At 40.2% G+C, this 18,068-nt stretch overlaps 1 protein-coding gene across 2 annotated transcripts; it reads right to left on the bottom strand.

The window, feature by feature from the left end:
• Positions 1–7,055: 7,055 nt before the first annotated feature.
• LOC128831627 (myosin regulatory light chain 2, smooth muscle minor isoform) lies at positions 7,056–16,946 on the bottom strand. Of its 2 annotated transcripts, none has more exons than XM_054018228.1 (4): positions 16,789–16,946; positions 9,708–9,906; positions 9,301–9,462; positions 7,056–7,563 (listed from the first exon to the last, which is right to left on the bottom strand). In XM_054018228.1, the coding sequence occupies exons 2-4, from the start codon at positions 9,889–9,891 to the stop codon at positions 7,391–7,393; spliced, it is 519 nt and encodes a 172-aa protein (XP_053874203.1). In that variant the 5' UTR covers positions 9,892–9,906; positions 16,789–16,946; the 3' UTR covers positions 7,056–7,390. The 2 variants fall into 2 exon arrangements, with proteins under 2 accessions (XP_053874203.1, XP_053874204.1); XM_054018229.1 differs by lacking the exon at positions 16,789–16,946 and adding an exon at positions 12,126–12,224.
• Positions 16,947–18,068: the final 1,122 nt, after the last annotated feature.

Genomic DNA, 18,068 nt, shown 5'->3' with positions numbered 1-18,068 from the left:
GTCTCTAAGGTGCAAGTACTCCTGTTCTTTTTACAGGACCCTCTGTTGCTTTTTACAATAGGAACAGGGATCCTTTGTTCAACATTAAACATAATTATTCAGTTACTGCTTCAACATCTGGCATTTCTATTGACCAAGCATATCTTAGCAAAGGCAATATTATCTTGCTTATTCTGCTTTCTTTTAGCTAATCACTATTAGCTAGGCCTCTGGTCTCTTAACCAAACTCTGGACTTCGGGTCTGAAAAAGAGCTGGCACAATCCATATACCAGGTTGTTATATAAAATGCACATGGATTTTAACCCTTCAACACTCAATTGAAGGGGACAAATAAGCAGGCTGGTAGCAGGGCTTGAGTGAGGGAAGAAATCAGTAAGTGCCTAATTGGCTCCTACTACTTCAGTTGACTGCCTGTTCTCCTCAAGTGGGCTCAGGGAAGCAGCAGGAAACAGGAAGCTCCCTGAGAAGCTGGTGTTAATCAGTCCAGGCTTCTGGGGGTGCTAGAGCAGTACATAAGAGGTTCCTCCTCCTCTCTCTCCCTGCAGCTCCTGCTACTTTCTATTATTCCCTCTCATCTTTTCTCCTGCCTGCCTGTTATGTCTCTTGTGCCCTCCTTCCTCCAGCACAGCACTCCACCATCTCTGTGCATCTAGAGCAGAGAAAATACATATGCACCAGCAGCAGACACGATTTTCTACACTCTGGGTCCTAGTGGCGCGCCCCCCTCCCCCACCCAAAGTCTGGCACCTGAAGCGGCCGCCTCAGTTCGCATCATGGTAAGGCCAGCCCTGGGTCCAAAGAGAAAGAGAGACACTATTCTGGTCCCAAACAAAGTAGCTCTGCCTATTGTGTTGCTAGCAGACACCAGCTTGCAAGGCCTGCAGAAAAATGGGAACATGAGCTCAACCAGAGCAGCAAATGGGAATGACAGGAATATGCTGGTGCTTGGAACAGGAAAGTGCAACTGACCATCAACAAAACAATGAAAATGACTCTAAATACTGTCAAATACATTAAATAAAAAAACTGAAAAAATATAGAACAATTAATTATTTTTTCTACTGCTTTTCAGTTATATTAATCTTCAGTGTTATGTATAGGAATAGTAAGTTAAAAAACATCAGATTGAAATGTGACTTTTAAGTTGGTTTCCCCATAATTTCTATCCTTTGATGTTTCTATTTTGTATAATTTATTATACTGCCAGTAGAGCAGTGACTCCATTTATTGTTTTTCTGCCTCAGTTTTTGCAATCAAATCTTTTGCCTGTTACACTTTTTTCATACCAGTATTTAAAGGGAAATATGGATAAAATCTGTGGTCTTAAAAATCTTATAGAAGTAAACAAGTGTATATTGATAAGGACAGGTGTAGCTTAAAAGAAAAGATTTAGGCCCTAATCCTGCAAACACTTATGCACATGGTTAACTTTTCTACTATGAAGTAAAAGGTAAGCACATGCACAAATGTTTGCAGATCATGGCCTATCCTTGTGTCTTGAATAAGTGTTCATACATATTTGATAGTATATATCCAAACAATAGGTAAGAAAAAAAATTTGGTTGGAGCCAATAGGACTGAAATGGTTTTTTTTGTTTTTGTTTAAACAATAAAAACTAAAAAATACTGTAGTGTATTCAATTAGATTTTCAGGATAAAAATTAAACTATTTTGTTCAAAATTTGTTGGTTGGTGGGGCCATTTCAAAATCGTCACACCACTTGTGGGGTGATATAGTGTTGACATTACAAAACATATACTTCATAAATGATCAGCTCACAAGCTGGAAGACGTTTCTTACACTTGCTGTTTCTTTACATAACCGTTAATTTGTTTTTGTATTTTTACGTAGTGCATTTGTCTTTCTTTCCCACTTAACTGCTCCATTTTTACCATTAGAGACAGCAAAAGTTGTAAGATTAAAAATGGAAAATGGTGTTGTGTCTGATTAAGTGTTTTACCTCATCATAGGTTTCTGGCAACACTAAAAGAGAATGCTGCTGGCCATTTTCAGCCTCCCAAAACGGCACACTGAGTCAGGTGTAAACAGGAATAGCACCATTGATTTCCATGTTGAGAATCTGGCCTGTTAGTCACATTTTCTCCTTTTAATTTATGGTGCTGAACCCAGCCATCTGAAAGCAACCTAGAACTAGTCCTCAGATCTGCAGTAAAATAGATTTCCTCCTCCTTCACTGTATATACAAAACACAACTACCTCAAAATAATGCTATCACTTCTATGACATCGGTAACTTGTTATAGTGTATTATGATGGATTTAATGTTTGTCAAATATTTTAATGTTGTAACCACTATATGTATGAATATATTATTAACTCAAGTTCAGAATTAGCAGCAGGAGCAGATGGAGCCTTAAGGAACAAAGATCTTTTGTTCATGCACATAGTCCCAGTAATAATCAGGGAGAAAGGAAATATTTATCAGCAGCATTATCTCTAAACGGAATGCTTTTCAGATTTTTCCATGAAGCTTCACTGGCTCTTTGAATAGATTGACCTTCATAGATGTAAAGACTCAGGGTAAATCTGTCATAAAAAATAAATCATTGCACTTTTCAATGGGACTTCATGGAGCACTAATATGTCAGTGCAGATTTAAGCCTCTACGAAATAAAATGTGTGTGTTAGCTTGCAAAAGACCCAAACAATTCACCAGAAACGTAGTTTGGTGCGGAATAGGTAGACCATTATATAGGAGCACTATGGAAGAATTCAGAGTAGGTTAAGCTGGTGTTATGTCTTCCAAGTTTTTTAACTCCTTACACAATGCTAAACCGAAATTGTCAGTGTTTCAGACTCTGCTTCAGTGACTGAACAAGTTATTTTTTATTTTTGGAAGTGGATTAGTAATGACATCCTCATGACCCCAGGCATCCAACTTCAGCTGTTTAGACATTCCTGGCTAGCTTGTTACAAAAGCATCTGACAGTCTTATATGGTCTCTTCACTGCCTATGTTGATAACCTTGCCTTGGGATAGTATTGTGACCTCTTGCAAGCTGGTCAGTCCCTTTCATTACAGCATGGGTACCAGGCAAACTTTAACTCAGAAGGGCAGCATGAGTAGTACAGCAACATCTTTGGAAGTTCCTCCTTAGTGACAAATGTCTTCCTGATGAGATGATTATAGTTTGTACATAAAAATGTTATGAACACTGTAAGAAAGGGAGGCATAAAAGGCATAAGCAACAAAACCATTGTTTTGCAATGGGATCCAGAAAATTCAGAGGAGCAGTTTGTCAAAATGCAGGTTATATGAGAATATTGGCTACCAGGCCTTTATATTAAGAAGACCCTTGATAGGGAATGGCATCACAGGAATATTCATCACAGCACAAGAGAACTTACAGCACAAGTTGTGCTCTTTATGAAGTGGGCAAACATACTGGGTGGTAGTTGATGATGTGCTTTTCAATTTGATATAAAGAACCTTGACAGATATTAATTTTAAGGCAGTGGTTTTCAAAATCTTGGTTGATTGAATGAGAGAAATCCACAGGCTTCTTACCTACTTGATGCCAAATGGAACATATCAGGAGCTAAGATGTAGAATAAATACAAAACTAAAGAATTAGAGGCAAAGAGTCCTGTGGCACCTTATAGACTAACAGATATATTGGAGCATGAGCTTTCGTGGGTGAATACCCACTTCGTCGGATGCGTGATGAAGTGCATCGGACGAAGTGGGCATTCACCCACGAAAGCTCATGCTCCAATACATCTGTTAGTCTATAAGGTGCCACAGGACTCTTGGCTGCTTTTACAGATCCAGACTAACATGGCTACCCCTCTGATAAAGAATTAGAGTTAGCTGAAGTTTGGTTAAGGAAATATATGTGTTGTAAAGAAAGGCCTTGAAAATAATGTTATAAGGCCAGAAGGAATGGAGTAGGGAGGACGTCTGGTTCAAAGAATAATTAATGAGATAAGGAAAATTTTAAAAAGGCCTCTGACTGCTAGCAGTGACTGCAGCTGGTTTTAAATAGGAAATAAAAAAATCTTAAAAGGAGCCACCATGGATCTTCCCACCCTTTTCACACCCATGTTATCTTAAAAGTAAAGCCCACTTGAACGCAAATGCAATGAAAAAGCTGTTGGTCAGCAAGAAGGAAAAGAGATAAGAAAGGAAGGCCTTGGAGAAGGGAAAGTAACCAGGACAAGTTGCTTCGGACTGGGTTTCTGCTAAAGCTTGCAAGTTAGCAAAGGGTCTAGAGCCATGACTCTGAATGTTCTTTGTGAGACCTGACCTGATCATGCTGGAGCACACCAAAATGAGATGGTTTCCCCTAGGTCTGTCCAATTTGTAAGTATACTGATCACATGCTTATGAATATTTTGTTACTGTATTGGGTATAGTGACTGCTTGTTTTTTATTCTGAGAGTATTTTTAGCTTAATTGTATAAAATACTATTTAGCCTTTGGACTTCAAGGAATTCATGGTTAAATTAGTATGTGGTGGACTCCCATATTATTAATTTCTAATATTAATTCAAACATAAGGTGTGAGGGATTTGGATGGTGGGAGGTCCATCATATGACAAGTTTTGAGACCCACTGTTAAGAAAGACACCCATTATTATGTGTGGCAGAGAAAAGTCATGTAGAAGAAAACAGATCTGGATCTCAACTTACTTAGAGTAAGCCTCCACATCCACAAACAACAGAAAGCATAACGAAGTCTACATTTTGTGAAGTTATATGCACTATAAATTTATTTACACATCGAGAGTTGTTTAAATGTGAAAGGACGATGCCCTAGCCAAGGTTGGTTTTTTATTATTTTTTAGTTTTAATGTTACAAAATGATTTTTAAATGTGTTTTCTGCTGTTGTTTCTTAAAGGTCTGAGTGATTGCTTTTCCTAACTGCAACATCCCTGTCAGGGTGTTGCAGGAAAGAATTTATTGCATATTTGGCAAATGGCTTTTCAAAAATGCACTGCTACTGAGGTCTTACTGATATTCCCACAGGGTGTGCCATAGGAACCAGGCTGAAGAGCACTGTGACAATTGGAAAACAGCTACTGGGGAGGAAGAGCTGGCTGGGTGGTCTTTTAATGGCAACATTGTTGTTAAAGAAGAAAGACTATCCAGGTAGGTAGGAAAAAACAAACCAAACCCACAATGATCAAGAAAAGCAATGACTACGGGCAAACTGCCAGTTACAACTTGGATAAAAACACACTAGGAAATGTAGAAATAACTGGTTTTAATTAAAACAGAGGGGGGAAGAGACCACCCAAGAAAAATTTGAGGCAAAACTATTGAATGTTATTTTAAACTACATATTTTACAAAGAAGAAACAGATCAGCTCCAGGAATTACTATGCTAGAAACATCAGCAATATTAGAGAAAGGAATCTCTACATTATATGAAACAGCAGCTGTGGACATACGTTATTTCACAGTGCCATACTCATCTTAAAACATTCCCCCTTCCCCACTTAAGAACCCTTAGCAAGAATAAGGCTTTAGAGGAAGTGGAAGAAGTAAGTACCTCTGTCCAGAGCTCCTACAAGTAGTAAGAGGGCAGTACTATACTTCGACACTCCACAAGTGCTCCACCCTACCTCAGACTTAGGGGGCCAGCAGTGGAAAGAAAACCTATTGACGCTTTAAGGATTTCACCCATCACAGGCTTGAGGAAGTAGGCAGAAAGGTGCAGAAGCCATACTGACTCCTATGCATACAAGGAGTGGAGTGGGAAAGAGAAGAGACACTAGTCTGCACTGGAAAGAAAAATCTTCTTGCTTCTGAGAATTAAGAGTAGAAGCAGATTTTTTGGGCCTTGCTGTGAGCATCATGCATGTCCCTTTTTGGGGAATGGGAAGGAATTTTTCCCTCTGTGCCAGGTTGGGCTGGGTAGGTGGGCTTTATCCCTTGAGCTGCCCCATGAGTCAGTGGATAGATTAGGTTGTAAAAATATTTTATTGCAACTTGGCAGGTGACCACTGCATGTAATCATTCACTAGGGAGTCTGGTTCTCAGATAAATCAGAACTGGATTAGGAGAATGAAGACATCTCCTACAGGAACTGAGGAAGGGTGTTGGGGTTCCTAATATCTGACATCAAGGGGACAACCCCCTCCTCCCCTAACCCTCATACAAGGGGAGTGCAATGGGGTTCTACAAACAGTTCTGGGACCAGGTCAATATAGGGGACTGACAGCAGATTGTAATCAATTCCAACTGATGGCTAAGGAAAGATGACCTGCAAGAACTGCAAGGAGGTGGAGAGGCTGTGCACGTGCAAGGAATGAAATAGATAATGATCTATTTGCATCCTACTTTTTAGAACATGACAGCACTGCATGTACTTAATTGAAAAATTCAAACAAGGAAGACCCTTAACATCAGCACGATTGTTTAAGAATGTGTAGATGAAGAAAGTTCTCATCGTGCTGCAGCTGCACATGAAATCAAGGGGCCTGTATAGCAACAATATATCATTTTTAAAATGCAATCATTCAGTAGTGATAGTGTAGACGTATCAGTCTAGAACAAGTTAGTGGTGGGGGAGGGAGGCAGAAGTAGGCACAATGGAAATATAAACGTGTCCCCTCCTACTTGAATCATCAGCATCATGCTGGTCTTTATCTTCTGTATTCCTGTTCTCCAAGTTACAATTTTCCAAATGCTCTCACTCTTCAAGTAAAGGAAAATAAATAAGGGCTAATCAGCATGCACACACACACAAAAAAAAATCATGAAAGCTGTTTACCTCAGTAGCACAATTCAGGGAAGAAAGAATTGGTTGCTGTCCAAGTGAAAGTCTTCCCCACCCATTCTGTTTATGCCTACATTAAACACTAGCCAGACTTCCCTTCAAAGACTAAAGCCATTAGTTGTGAGTGTTAATATTATAAAATTGAGTATCACTGCCTCACTTAAGTATAAAGAAATAGTACTTGATGCAAACATTTTATAAACTGTAAACTTACTGTAATATTTTGAGTATTACCCAGATATCAAGAGTAGGTACATATGCTTTTAAAAATGAAGACATTTAGTAACAGGACAATGTCACTTCACAAAACAGTTTGAGGTATTTTATTTATATAGCAATCTTTATTTCAAAAGGACATTTTTATTACAAAAAATGTAAAAATCCAGCTAAACCAGAAACATTGAGACTTTTTTCCTGGGCCTTCAAATTCATTGATCTTTGTCCCCAGATTCTTTTCACCACAATATCATCCCCCACATCCAGCTTGATTACACAGGTGCAAATGTGCCAGAATGGCCTGGAATAGATAAATATACTGAGAAAGGCAAAAGCTAGATGCATGCAACAGGTTCTACCAGGAAAAAACCCTCAAAAATAAACGCAAGTGAAAACTAGAGCTAGCTGCAGGTGTCTGAAATGTTGTTCAATCATCCTTGTCTTTTGCTCCGTGTTTAAGGATGCGTGTGAATTCAATGTAATTGAAATTTCCCTTTTTGTCAATTGGTGCTTCTCTGTACAGCTCATCTACTTCTTCATCTGTAAATCTGTCTCCCATTGTCGTCAGCAGCTCTCTCAGATAATCTTCTTGAATGAACCCTGGAATATAATGTGTACAGTGCATTAGGATAAACAAAAAAAAGTTCTTACTGAATCTTCAAATAGAAAGAATTTCTAGTTTGGAGTTAAGCAATCACATTATATAAATAAGCACCACACATGTATTGCTTAAGAGAGACATAAATATTTACAAGCCCATTTAAGCATTAACTCCAGGGAGAAGGAAGACACAAAGCTGTCAATTTAAGACTGCAGGAGGCCAAAGTTAAATACTGTAGCTGCATTTAATAACAGGGCTGGATTATTTTAATTGCAAAAAATAATGTGTTTAATTATGCAAGCTAAGATTATATCCAAGTCTCATGCTTCAGAGTCAAGCTGGAGCACAACAACAGGATTATGACAGCCTCTACACCTTCCAACTCCCTCTGACACTTAAGGTAATGGCCACCGTAAGACTTGGATGAATGGCCTGATTTGGTACATTCTGCGTGACAACCTCTCAGCTTTTTCCACACATAATACTCCCAGAACTTCAATGGCAAGAAGTGACCTCAAGTTGCATCAAAACAGTCTGGAAAGACGCAAGTTTATATTTTGGTTGAAACAAACAGATTTAAGACAGTATTAAGAAAAAACATTTCTACATGGAAGTTTGTTTTAACTGATTGTATTCACTTGTCTTAAACATTTTCTACTTAAAACTGCTGAGCATACAATCCAGCTCATATTGAATGGGAGCTGAATCTAGCCTAATTTAAATGTCAAGGCCAACAATGTGAAGAAATCTGAATATTTCAGATATATTTGTATGTTAGTATCAATTTAATGCCAAATTCCAAGACAGAGGTTCCCACACAGCATGGAATACAGCATCATAGAGCTTGTGTTTGGGCAGCCTCCCATAACATATATGTGAGCCATCTCTCCCACTCCTATTGGTGATCAAACATTGCTATGGCAACTTTCTCTTACATAAAAAAATTTCGATATTTTATACATTTTAGTTTTCTTTTAAATACAGTTTAACAGGAGGAAATGAGGTGCCAGCAAGTGTTGGAAGTCAACTCTGTAGACCACCAGCAAGTCTTTTGTGGGCAACTGGTATTCCATTAACCAATTAAAAACTACTGTTCTAAGCTTTTAAAATTATAGGAAATTTAAGACCGCTCCCAATCGCCACATATTTGTTTTTAAATGGCTCTTTCAATATTTTGGGTTCTGATAGATGGATTTTAAGCAACTGTATAGGTTTAACAGTCTTTAAGCCCAATATTTCACCATTTCTGATGCAGAGATGATAAAATTACATTCAATGTTTTTTAAGCTTGCAAAATAAAAAAAAGTAATGATTATCAGTAAATTGTATACTGGGGATATACACGGCTTGTCTACACCAGCAAGGGTGTAAATTCTAGAGTGCACAATACACTGATGCACAAACTGGCTCATATGGATCTGCTGATGTGTACTAAAAGTTCCCTAGTGCATGTCAATGTAGTCCAGCAGTACTACATTAAATGCGCACAAATGGAGCTTTACTGCACACCAGCAGAGTTCACGAGACAGTTAATGCACAACAAAAAGGGATGTGCATTGGGATTTACATCCCTGAAGACATGCACTAAGGCACCATGTAGACAAGTTTTTAGAAGCCCATAATAACCTCAAATGATCTACTTAAATTCATTATATATTTACAGTCATAGCTGAATAAAAGAAATCCTTTAAAGATTCAAAAGCAGATAACCCAGCATTGATATTTCACCTACTTACCTGTTGCTTCTTCGTCAAAGCAAGCAAAAGCATTTCTGATTACATCTTCTGGATCTGTGCCATTTAGTTTTTCTCCAAACATTGTAAGGAACATAGTGAAGTTTATGGGGCCTGGAGCTTCATTCATCATAGCATCTAGGTATTCGTCAGTTGGATTCTTTCCTACAATTAAAGTATTCATATTTTCGATAGTCATTATAATGTGTTTATTCATCCACCCAATTATATTTGTCAGTTTTAAACAGACTAACACCTTTCATAAAGCAGCTCAAAAATGTATAAAAAGTTAACAGCTATGCTATTGTGATGATTGCAACAAGCACATAGACATTTTATAATGCTCAGTTAATATAATGATGGGGGCCACAAGTATCAGATAAATAGACAGCTGGAGAAATAAACATTACCAAGGGAAGCGAGCATATCATGCAGATCTTCTTTGTCAATGAAACCATCTCTATTCTGATCAATCATGTTGAAGGCCTCTTTGAATTCTTGAATCTGTGACTGATCGAACATTGCAAACACATTGGAGGTTGCGCGCTGAGGGCGCTTCTTAGTGGTCTTTGTTTTTGCTCTTTTGCTAGACATGATGGCTGTTGGATTCTAGGGGAGAAAAACAGTGACTAAAGTGGAGGAAATTAAATTTAAACAACAGATGTTTAAGAATTAGAGTTGTGTATTAAACTACATCACAGTTCCTTGAAAAAAAAAGTTTGAATTCTGAATAACGTGGTACATAGATCCACAAATTTACCATCCACCTTTTGTTATATTTTCTTTTATTAGAAGCTTGACTGCGATGATGTGTACTGGCCCTTTGGGGTTCAGAGGAAAACCTTCCTGGGCTGACAGCAGACTGCATCAAGCTGGTCCTTGAAAAGAAGCCCCCAATACCCATGTCCCTGTACATCAGCATATTATTCAAGCCTTGAGGGGTTAAACAGATTGGTATATTTGGCAGGTGAAGGGCCTTGCTAACCTGGCAGTTAGAATTATAGTCTGCTTACCTTGCCTGAGTGGGGCCAAGGAGCTCACAAGTAAGCCCAGATATCTAGAAAAGGTGATTCTCCTTTTTGTGAAGTTTATTTACTTTGTTATATTAGTTGAAGAGCATAAAAGACTCCTAAGCAATCTGAGTTCAGAGAGAGAGTGGTTCTTGGCTCTTATGTTTTTGTTTGGTTTAGGCGGTTGAGAACAAAAACACAGCATCCTAGGAAAGTTGTGTGTGTGTGAAAGTTTTTTCAGCATCATTAGGCAGAGGGTCTGGTGTATGTTGCGTGGAGGGAGAGTCAGGGTTTAGTTACAAAACAAACTATGTACTGCAGTTTTGTTAGGTAACCAAGAAGCCTGAACTAATATAGCATATCAATAGGTGCATTCTAAACTATGAAATTGCTTTTCAATATGCACCAGATTGTGTCCCTTTAATGAAGTAAGGTAGTTTCATGTACTACACAAGTATGTGGTTTTACAATACACTTTTTTTTTAATAAAGGAAGTCAACAATATTGCAAGTGTGAAATGGGAAACTGATAAAATTGGGGGAACAGTGAAATTGACTACACAAAGTATTTTCAAATGTGCAAGTAAACTAACACTTAGTAAGTAAAATAATTCAGACAGAAGTGAAGCGTTCAAGTTTATGGTATCCATTCAGTTGTGATTATTTAAATATTTACCTTTTAAGCCAGCTTAACAATAACACTGGAACTGATCCACTAGCTTGATATTTAAATACTAAGGCCTCAGTTCTACAACTGGATCTGCATGGATGAACCTTTGTGCCCATAGGGTATATCCTGTTGATTTCTGGCCTGCCCATGCACCTCTGTCTGAAGAATCAGGGCCTTACTGTTTAGTTAAAATATAAGAATTGTTGGCAGAGAAGATTAAATATTTAAAGAAACCTTTGTCAAATTAAAAAAAGTTACACTTAGTTATAACACCTAACTATTATAACAGAGTAACAACCCTTTTCCAAATTATTTACTTTGGGCATCAGATTGACTATACAGAGTGCTAGCGATTTCCCTATTTGCCCTGATGTAGTTAGTTTCATCCTTCACACAGCAATAGGGTAGAGAAACATTTTGGCTACTAACAAAATGATTGTAAAGCCACAAAAACTGGCAGCTCTACTCTTGAGTAGATGTACCCTAAAACTATTTTTTAACTCAGCTCATTTAAAAAATGAATTTCAAGCTGACAGTGTCCCATTAACCTATATTACTGTCCATATCAACCCAGATTTGGATTTAATAATTATCTCTCTCACAAAAACTGAAGCTAGCTTAAAAGTGAACTACAAGGTGCTAACTTAGTGTGCCACAGAATTCTGCATCATATCCAGACTCGGTTTTGTTATATGCCATAAATTTCTTTGCTCCTTGATTATGAGCTTCAGCCTAAACACCTGCAATTAAGTGTCCAAGAAGCCATTACCACCAGCCTATGTTTACTTGCAACATCCCGGTTTGACTAATTTACAATATTATCAAATGTTGATTTTTAAAACAAGCTACTTCTAAAAGTTAATTGCACCTCTGAAAAGAGCTAAATCAATGAGTCACAGAAAATAGTCTCTCAATGACTCCTTAAATAGATCGCTTGTAAAGTGACCTTGGAGAAGTCAGTCTATTCACAATAAAATAAAAGGCAATTAAAGGAAGGGTACAATTTTAGTTCATTTTAGAAGTGAACTGAAGTTAACTAAATACAGCTAAGTAACTGCCATTGGCAAGCAATTAGAATTAAAGTACATAATTAACAACCAAGTTAAAGCTAAAAGATCACAACTCTTTGTCAAGTAAGAAGTATTTTACCTTGCTTTATATCCAAGAGAGCGAGTGAGTGCTTTACCAAGCCTCCAGATGGTAAAGAGAGGCCACTGCACAGGTTATAGTCTTCCCAGTATATCTACAAATAGCATTACTGATTTTATCCACTGATTAATTCTCCACTTTTAAAACTTACGTTCCATATACGACATTCTTCTGACATATGAAAAACAAACTGCTATGCCCTGAACTAAAAATAACCAACAAAGCTCAACTGCAAGTCACCCAGCAACGCTCTTCATTACACTTTCACAAAACAATCTCCCTAAAACAAGTGTTCAGAATACAATGAAAACAAAATTTCAGATTTAATGTCAGAAATAAAATGGATTTCCTGCAGTAACATAGCTCACCATAAACCATTAAGCTAATAAGCTAACAAATCTGCTTTTGAAACAAGAGAAAGACAAACATTTTAAATTGGACACACTTCAGGTAGCAAGCCAATAACAACTCATCCTTATAATCTGAACCTCTACTCAGATTCACTGCTACTCAGAACAGGGTTATGCCCTCAAAACTTGTTAGAATGACAATCCCCTTAATTATCTGAAGTTCTTCAATGTGCTCTGATAATTGAGACTATACTGTAAGGAAAAGGGCCATGCAAATCAAACATACAGAAGAAGTGACTCCTTGCCAATCTCTCTTCTACTATTCTATTATTTTGTGCATGTAGAAAAAACAGACTACTGCAGAGATTAGAGGTAAATCCATGGAGGAAACAAAAAAAACAACCACCCACAAATACAGTTCAATTTGGAAAATTTTTACTTCGCAATCTTCTATATCTTAAGGGGTAGAGGGAGAGGAGCAGATTCAGTGAGCGTGAGGAACCAGGAAATTTGCTACGGGAGATTTAGAGGTGATGGTGGACAGTGCATTCAACATGAATTTGCAATCACATATGGCAGTAGTTCTCAAAACTCGCCCCCCCCCCCCCCCCGCAGACCACTTGAAAATTGCTGAGTGTCTCGGCAGACCACTTAAAGATCTTTCTAAATGTTGTTTATACTGTTAGCTAACTACTGAAAAGTGCTTTGGATAAAAATGCTACATAAAAACAATTTTTTGTTCTACAAATAAAAGCACACAATTCATATTTTAATATCAGTATCACCTTTCTAATGTGATGGATGTCCCCTTTCTCCCGTGCTGCAGCAGCCTCCGAGCTGGGGCTGGGAAGGAGGGGGGGGTCTCTCCCCAGCAGCTGTAGCCCTGGAGCTGGGGAAAGTCACCTCTTTCTCTGTCCGCCGCAGCCCTGCATATCCCAAATTCCCCCCCCCTCCCCAACCCCTCTTCTCAGCCCACTGCCTCCTCTCACCAACCCCTATTCTCCCCAAGGCCACCACCTCAGCTTATGCGCATCTTCTCCAGGGTCCAGGCACATAACTAGTGGAGCCACGCAAATGTGGCTCCGCTAATTAGGTGGGTGGCCCTTCATTCTCTTGTGTGCAGCCGCCCAGGTGTGCGCCTTACAGGGAACTATCCGCAGACCACCTGAATGGAGCTCACAGACCACAGTTTGAGAACCTCTGACATATGGCATTAAAAAGGCAGGAGCAATTTTGGACTGCATAAAGAGAAACATTACGTTTCACAAGCTAATAGCCCATCTATACAATCCTGGTGTAGCCATGTCTAGAGTATAGTGTTCAGGTCTAGGCACCGCTTTACTAGAAAGATATCAACACATTGGAGGATATTCAAAGAAAAGTAACAAAAATGCTTTAGGAGGCTAGAGGGATTAATTTATGATGAGTCTCTGAAGTGTTAGACAAGTATAGCTCAGGTTTCAGAGTGGCTCAGTGTCAGCAAAGAGAGGACACAGGATGGGTGAAATCCCAGTCCCACTGAACTCAATGGCAAGACACCCACTGACTTCAATGGGGTCAGGTCTTCAGATTAGTTTAATAGAGGGAAGTACACTTAGGAGTAACTAACATAGGTTAAGTTTAGGCTGAAAATGAGGGAGGGCTTCTACAGACAAGTTGGAATATCTGACGCTGAACAGAACAAAATAAAACAAAGGAATCTCTGGCAGAACATAGATTAGAAACATTTAGTACATTTTTCACCTAGGCAAGTTTCTAAACTGAACGGTGAAGGCAACTGTTGATACTCTTGCTCTAATGTACACTTACTTTGTCCATTGCCTCTCAAGCCCTCACTTGCAATGTCATTGTAGGGCAAGAATATTCTAATATTCTTGATCGGTGGTAGATTGTAAATACCAACCTAAATGCTGATCTACTAAATTCCTAGACTGGTCATTTGTGATTATCTATTGTTTAAAACAGAGAAGTCCCAAAATATTTTATTACTTGGAGTGAGATTATACAAGAGCTGTGACCAAGAAATGATGCTTTAAGAGTATCAGAAGAATTCCAGTTGCTGTACAATATCATTAATTAATTTCTGTATTGCAGTAGCTCCTAAAGGCCTAAGCCCCATTATGCTGGGAACTATAGAAATAGAACAAGACAACTGTCCCAGCCCTGAAGATCTCACAATCCAATATTTTCATTGGATCTTACAAAAGCCACCTTCCTTAGATTCATAACTATATCCTGGTTTTGATTTTACTATTTCCAAAGTGAAGGAACATATGTCAGCGCAAAAATGAATTCAGTATTGGCATAAAACTAAACTGGATTTAGTCTTTGTTCCTAAACATGAAGCTCTGAATGGTCTAGACCTTGTTTATTTTGGGAACTTTTTAGTAGTACCTGTGGTAGTCATTTCTTTGAGAGTTTGTTGGCCTTCACACAAGAAGGCATTTATTTAGGCAGACTTTTGCAAAAAATTCTGAAAGCTGGTGCAGATAAATCTAAAAGATAGCAAGTGCAGCCATTGTACTAAAACTGTGGTGATCATTTAACCATACTATGTGGTTAGTATTCTTACTTGAAAGATATAAAAATAAGCTATAGAAATGGGTACCATCTATATAGTGATATTCCAGGGTTATCACTTGTCTGTCTGTATGTCACTCTGAAGTCTACAATGTCTCCTGAGTCAGTGTGAAGGGATGGAAACAGCTACAAGCATGGTTGAGAGCTCACCAGGCTCAATCATCACTGGGATTCATGGTCTGTTACCATCCAATTTTTAAGTTCTCTGCCATTTTGACTGTGTACAGCTGCAGTAGGGCAGGTGTCCGTCACTCCAGATTGTGATATCAGAGGTAACTCAGCCAATCATCACCATTACTTTGCAGCTAATTTGCATTCAACAACTTAATTAGTTGTATGAGGAAGACTACACAGATGGGATTTACTTGGCCCAGCTGCCAGACCTGTGAAACAACATAGGCTTTCAACTACTAGAATATAAATAATTAGAGGAGGACAGTAAAGCTTCTTACTCCTCCACATCTGAGGGGGGAAAAAAGAAGGTAAAACCTAGTGACTAGATAGTTTAGGAGATTGGTAATAAGCTTTTCATTTCTATAGCACTGGTATGAATCAAGGACTAACCAATGATTAGATAGCTAACAGAAGGCAGTAACTTTTGGCCACTATCTGACAACACATGACATGGGTTGAAAAACATTCTGGTGATATGCATTCCCATCACAAGGAAACTCACCAATCATAACTGGAAACATGGATAGCAGTCTCCACATGAAGGTCCAGGGCTGAATGCTATATTTTAATATGCTCATCACCCTAGTATTTGGGAACACTACTAAATTAAGATATCCTCTTCTATTACTTTCTCAGTGATCAACTTCCAAAACAGCCCTGTTGTTCGCTGAACTCTTACTCATGTGGGTATTCACACTGATCTCAGGTTATTTTATTCCAAAAATTTAAAGAGGATGTTTGTCACATTTTATTTATTTTGTACAGCCTTCAGTATGTTTAAGAATGGCTCATTAAAAATGTGGAGTTAATGGGAACAGGATCTGACTCAATTTCCTAGGTCAACGTAGAAGGTTACAGATTGATTATCTGAGCATATATTGGTCTAAAAATTAAGAAACCAGTTAAAATATTTTAGAGCAGAAGCAAGTGATTAGAGCAAGTGATTTAGCCTCTCTGTGACTCAGTGCCCGGTTTGGATGGTAATAGTAAATAGATAACAGTAACTTTCTGCCTCACAGCAGTGTTGTGAGGATAAATACATTAAAGATTGTGAAGCACAGAGACAATACAGTGATGGGGGCCACATAAGTGCCTTAGCTCAAGGTAATACCTGGACACTTCATGTGTTAACTATTCAGAAACATAACATCACATCTCTTCTAAACTTATTTAGCTCTTCTGATTGTTTGACAATGTGGCTGTCCACATGCTAGAAAATGGAAGTCACAATTATATCATTATACTGGAGCTTTTCTTTAACATGAATCACGATCAAGCCTGCATTGCTAAAATATGACCTACAGAATGATAAATTAATGTATGTGCTCTTAATCTGAGCACACATCCCTCATTTTCACCATTAGCTATTTTGTCAACTACTCTGGCTATCTTTATACATTTTCCATTTATGAAAAAAACAGTATTTCAGCCTTGCAATATCATAGGAGAATCATCATCCAGGCACAAAGTCTACTCACTCACTGAGTGCCAGGATAACGGAGATGAGAAAAGCTACGTTATTAAACTGTTGGAAAAAAAAAAAAAAAGAGAAGACTCACCCCAAGCAAGTTTTGCAAGGTTGATGTATTAAGGCAGCTTATGTAGTAAGGTTAGGTGTCTGCACCTCTTTCCACCCGAGCTATTTCGTGAGTTTCCAAACTGTGTAAGTTTCTTATAGTGAGAAGTCCAAAGGTAGCCGGGTCACGTGAAACCAGGGACAGGGTAAAATCTATCCTGTTTGCAGAAGCTGCGGAGCACAAGTTCATAATTTCTCAGCCACCAAACACAGTGCGAGAGATTGGAGAGTTCAGCATTACACCAGCCGGGGATGGCTCCCTGCAGCCGTTTCCTGCCAGTCCCTTTCCCCGGACACTGTCCAGCTCGGACCCGCTTCTCGCCAGACTCCTTAGAGCTACGGAACCTACCGGGGGTCTGCTTCCTCCCAGCGCACCGGCCACAGGCCGCGACCCTGAGCCGCGCCGAGAGCCCCCAGGCGCAGTCCCAGCGCAAGGTGCCGCTGTAAAGGCTCTAGGGAAACCGGCCCCAGCCTCAGAACCGCCTGAGACAGCCCGCACCGGCCCGTCAGCGGGGCGGCCCTTTCCATCCCCACCCACCGGGCGGGGCAGCCCCGGCAGCCGCCTCCCCACCCAAGAGGGGCCGCTGAGCTCGGCGGCGACTCACCCATCAGCCCCACCCCGCCTAGGGGCAGCAACTCTGCCCCCTCCCCTCCACCCTGGGGCAGCGGGACCCAGCCCTGCCCCTCGCTGACAGCCCGCTACCGGCCAGTGCCCACAGAGGCAGCCAGACACGGGCCGGCCTCCCGCCCAGCGCGAGCACTTAGACGCAGGACCCAGGAGACCCCGAACCCAGCCCCCCGGCCCGCGAGACGCGGCCTCACCTGGCGGCTGCAGCACAGACTCGGGTCCGAACGGGACTGGCAGAAAGCGGCGGCTGCTCTAGCTGCCGCGACACTTCCGGAGAGCGCGATCCAGACCGAACCACCACCCGGCCAGCGGGGGGGAGGGGACCCGGGCTACACCATTGGCGGGGAGAACGCATCAGTCAGGCCCAGGGCGCCGCCGCAGTGCATACACCAGGGAAGAGAGTGCGATTGCTCCGCAGTGAGCCTGCTGCTCACGACCCCCCGCCCGAGAGAGTTGGTTCGGACAGCACCCCCCGGTGATGTGATGGTGCAGTCCCGTGCGCTCACTGCATTCCACCGGGCGGGGCGGGGCAGGGGAGAGGGAGATGCTGATGCCCTTGTAAGGGAATCGCAGGGCGTTTCCTGTTTGTCGCCGTTACGACACAGGCTTCGTACGAGTCCCGGGTGAAGCGGAAA

The sequence above is a fragment of the Malaclemys terrapin genome, chromosome 2 (assembly GCF_027887155.1).
Source record: "Malaclemys terrapin pileata isolate rMalTer1 chromosome 2, rMalTer1.hap1, whole genome shotgun sequence".
Taxonomy (NCBI): domain Eukaryota; kingdom Metazoa; phylum Chordata; order Testudines; family Emydidae; genus Malaclemys; species Malaclemys terrapin.
Note: the sequence above shows the minus strand (reverse complement) of the source record. Positions and strands in the feature narration are given on the sequence as shown.

Excerpts from the sequence above, each read along its gene's own strand:
- LOC128831627 (XM_054018228.1), bottom strand. The coding sequence starts at position 9,891 with ATGTCTAGCAAAAGAGCAAAAACAAAGACCACTAAGAAGCGCCCTCAG. Across the intron at positions 9,463-9,707 it reads TGATATGCTCGCTTCCCTTG|GAAAGAATCCAACTGACGAA; the intron begins GTAATGTTTATT and ends CTTTAATTGTAG. Across the intron at positions 7,564-9,300 it reads CTTTGACGAAGAAGCAACAG|GGTTCATTCAAGAAGATTAT; the intron begins GTAAGTAGGTGA and ends ATTATATTCCAG.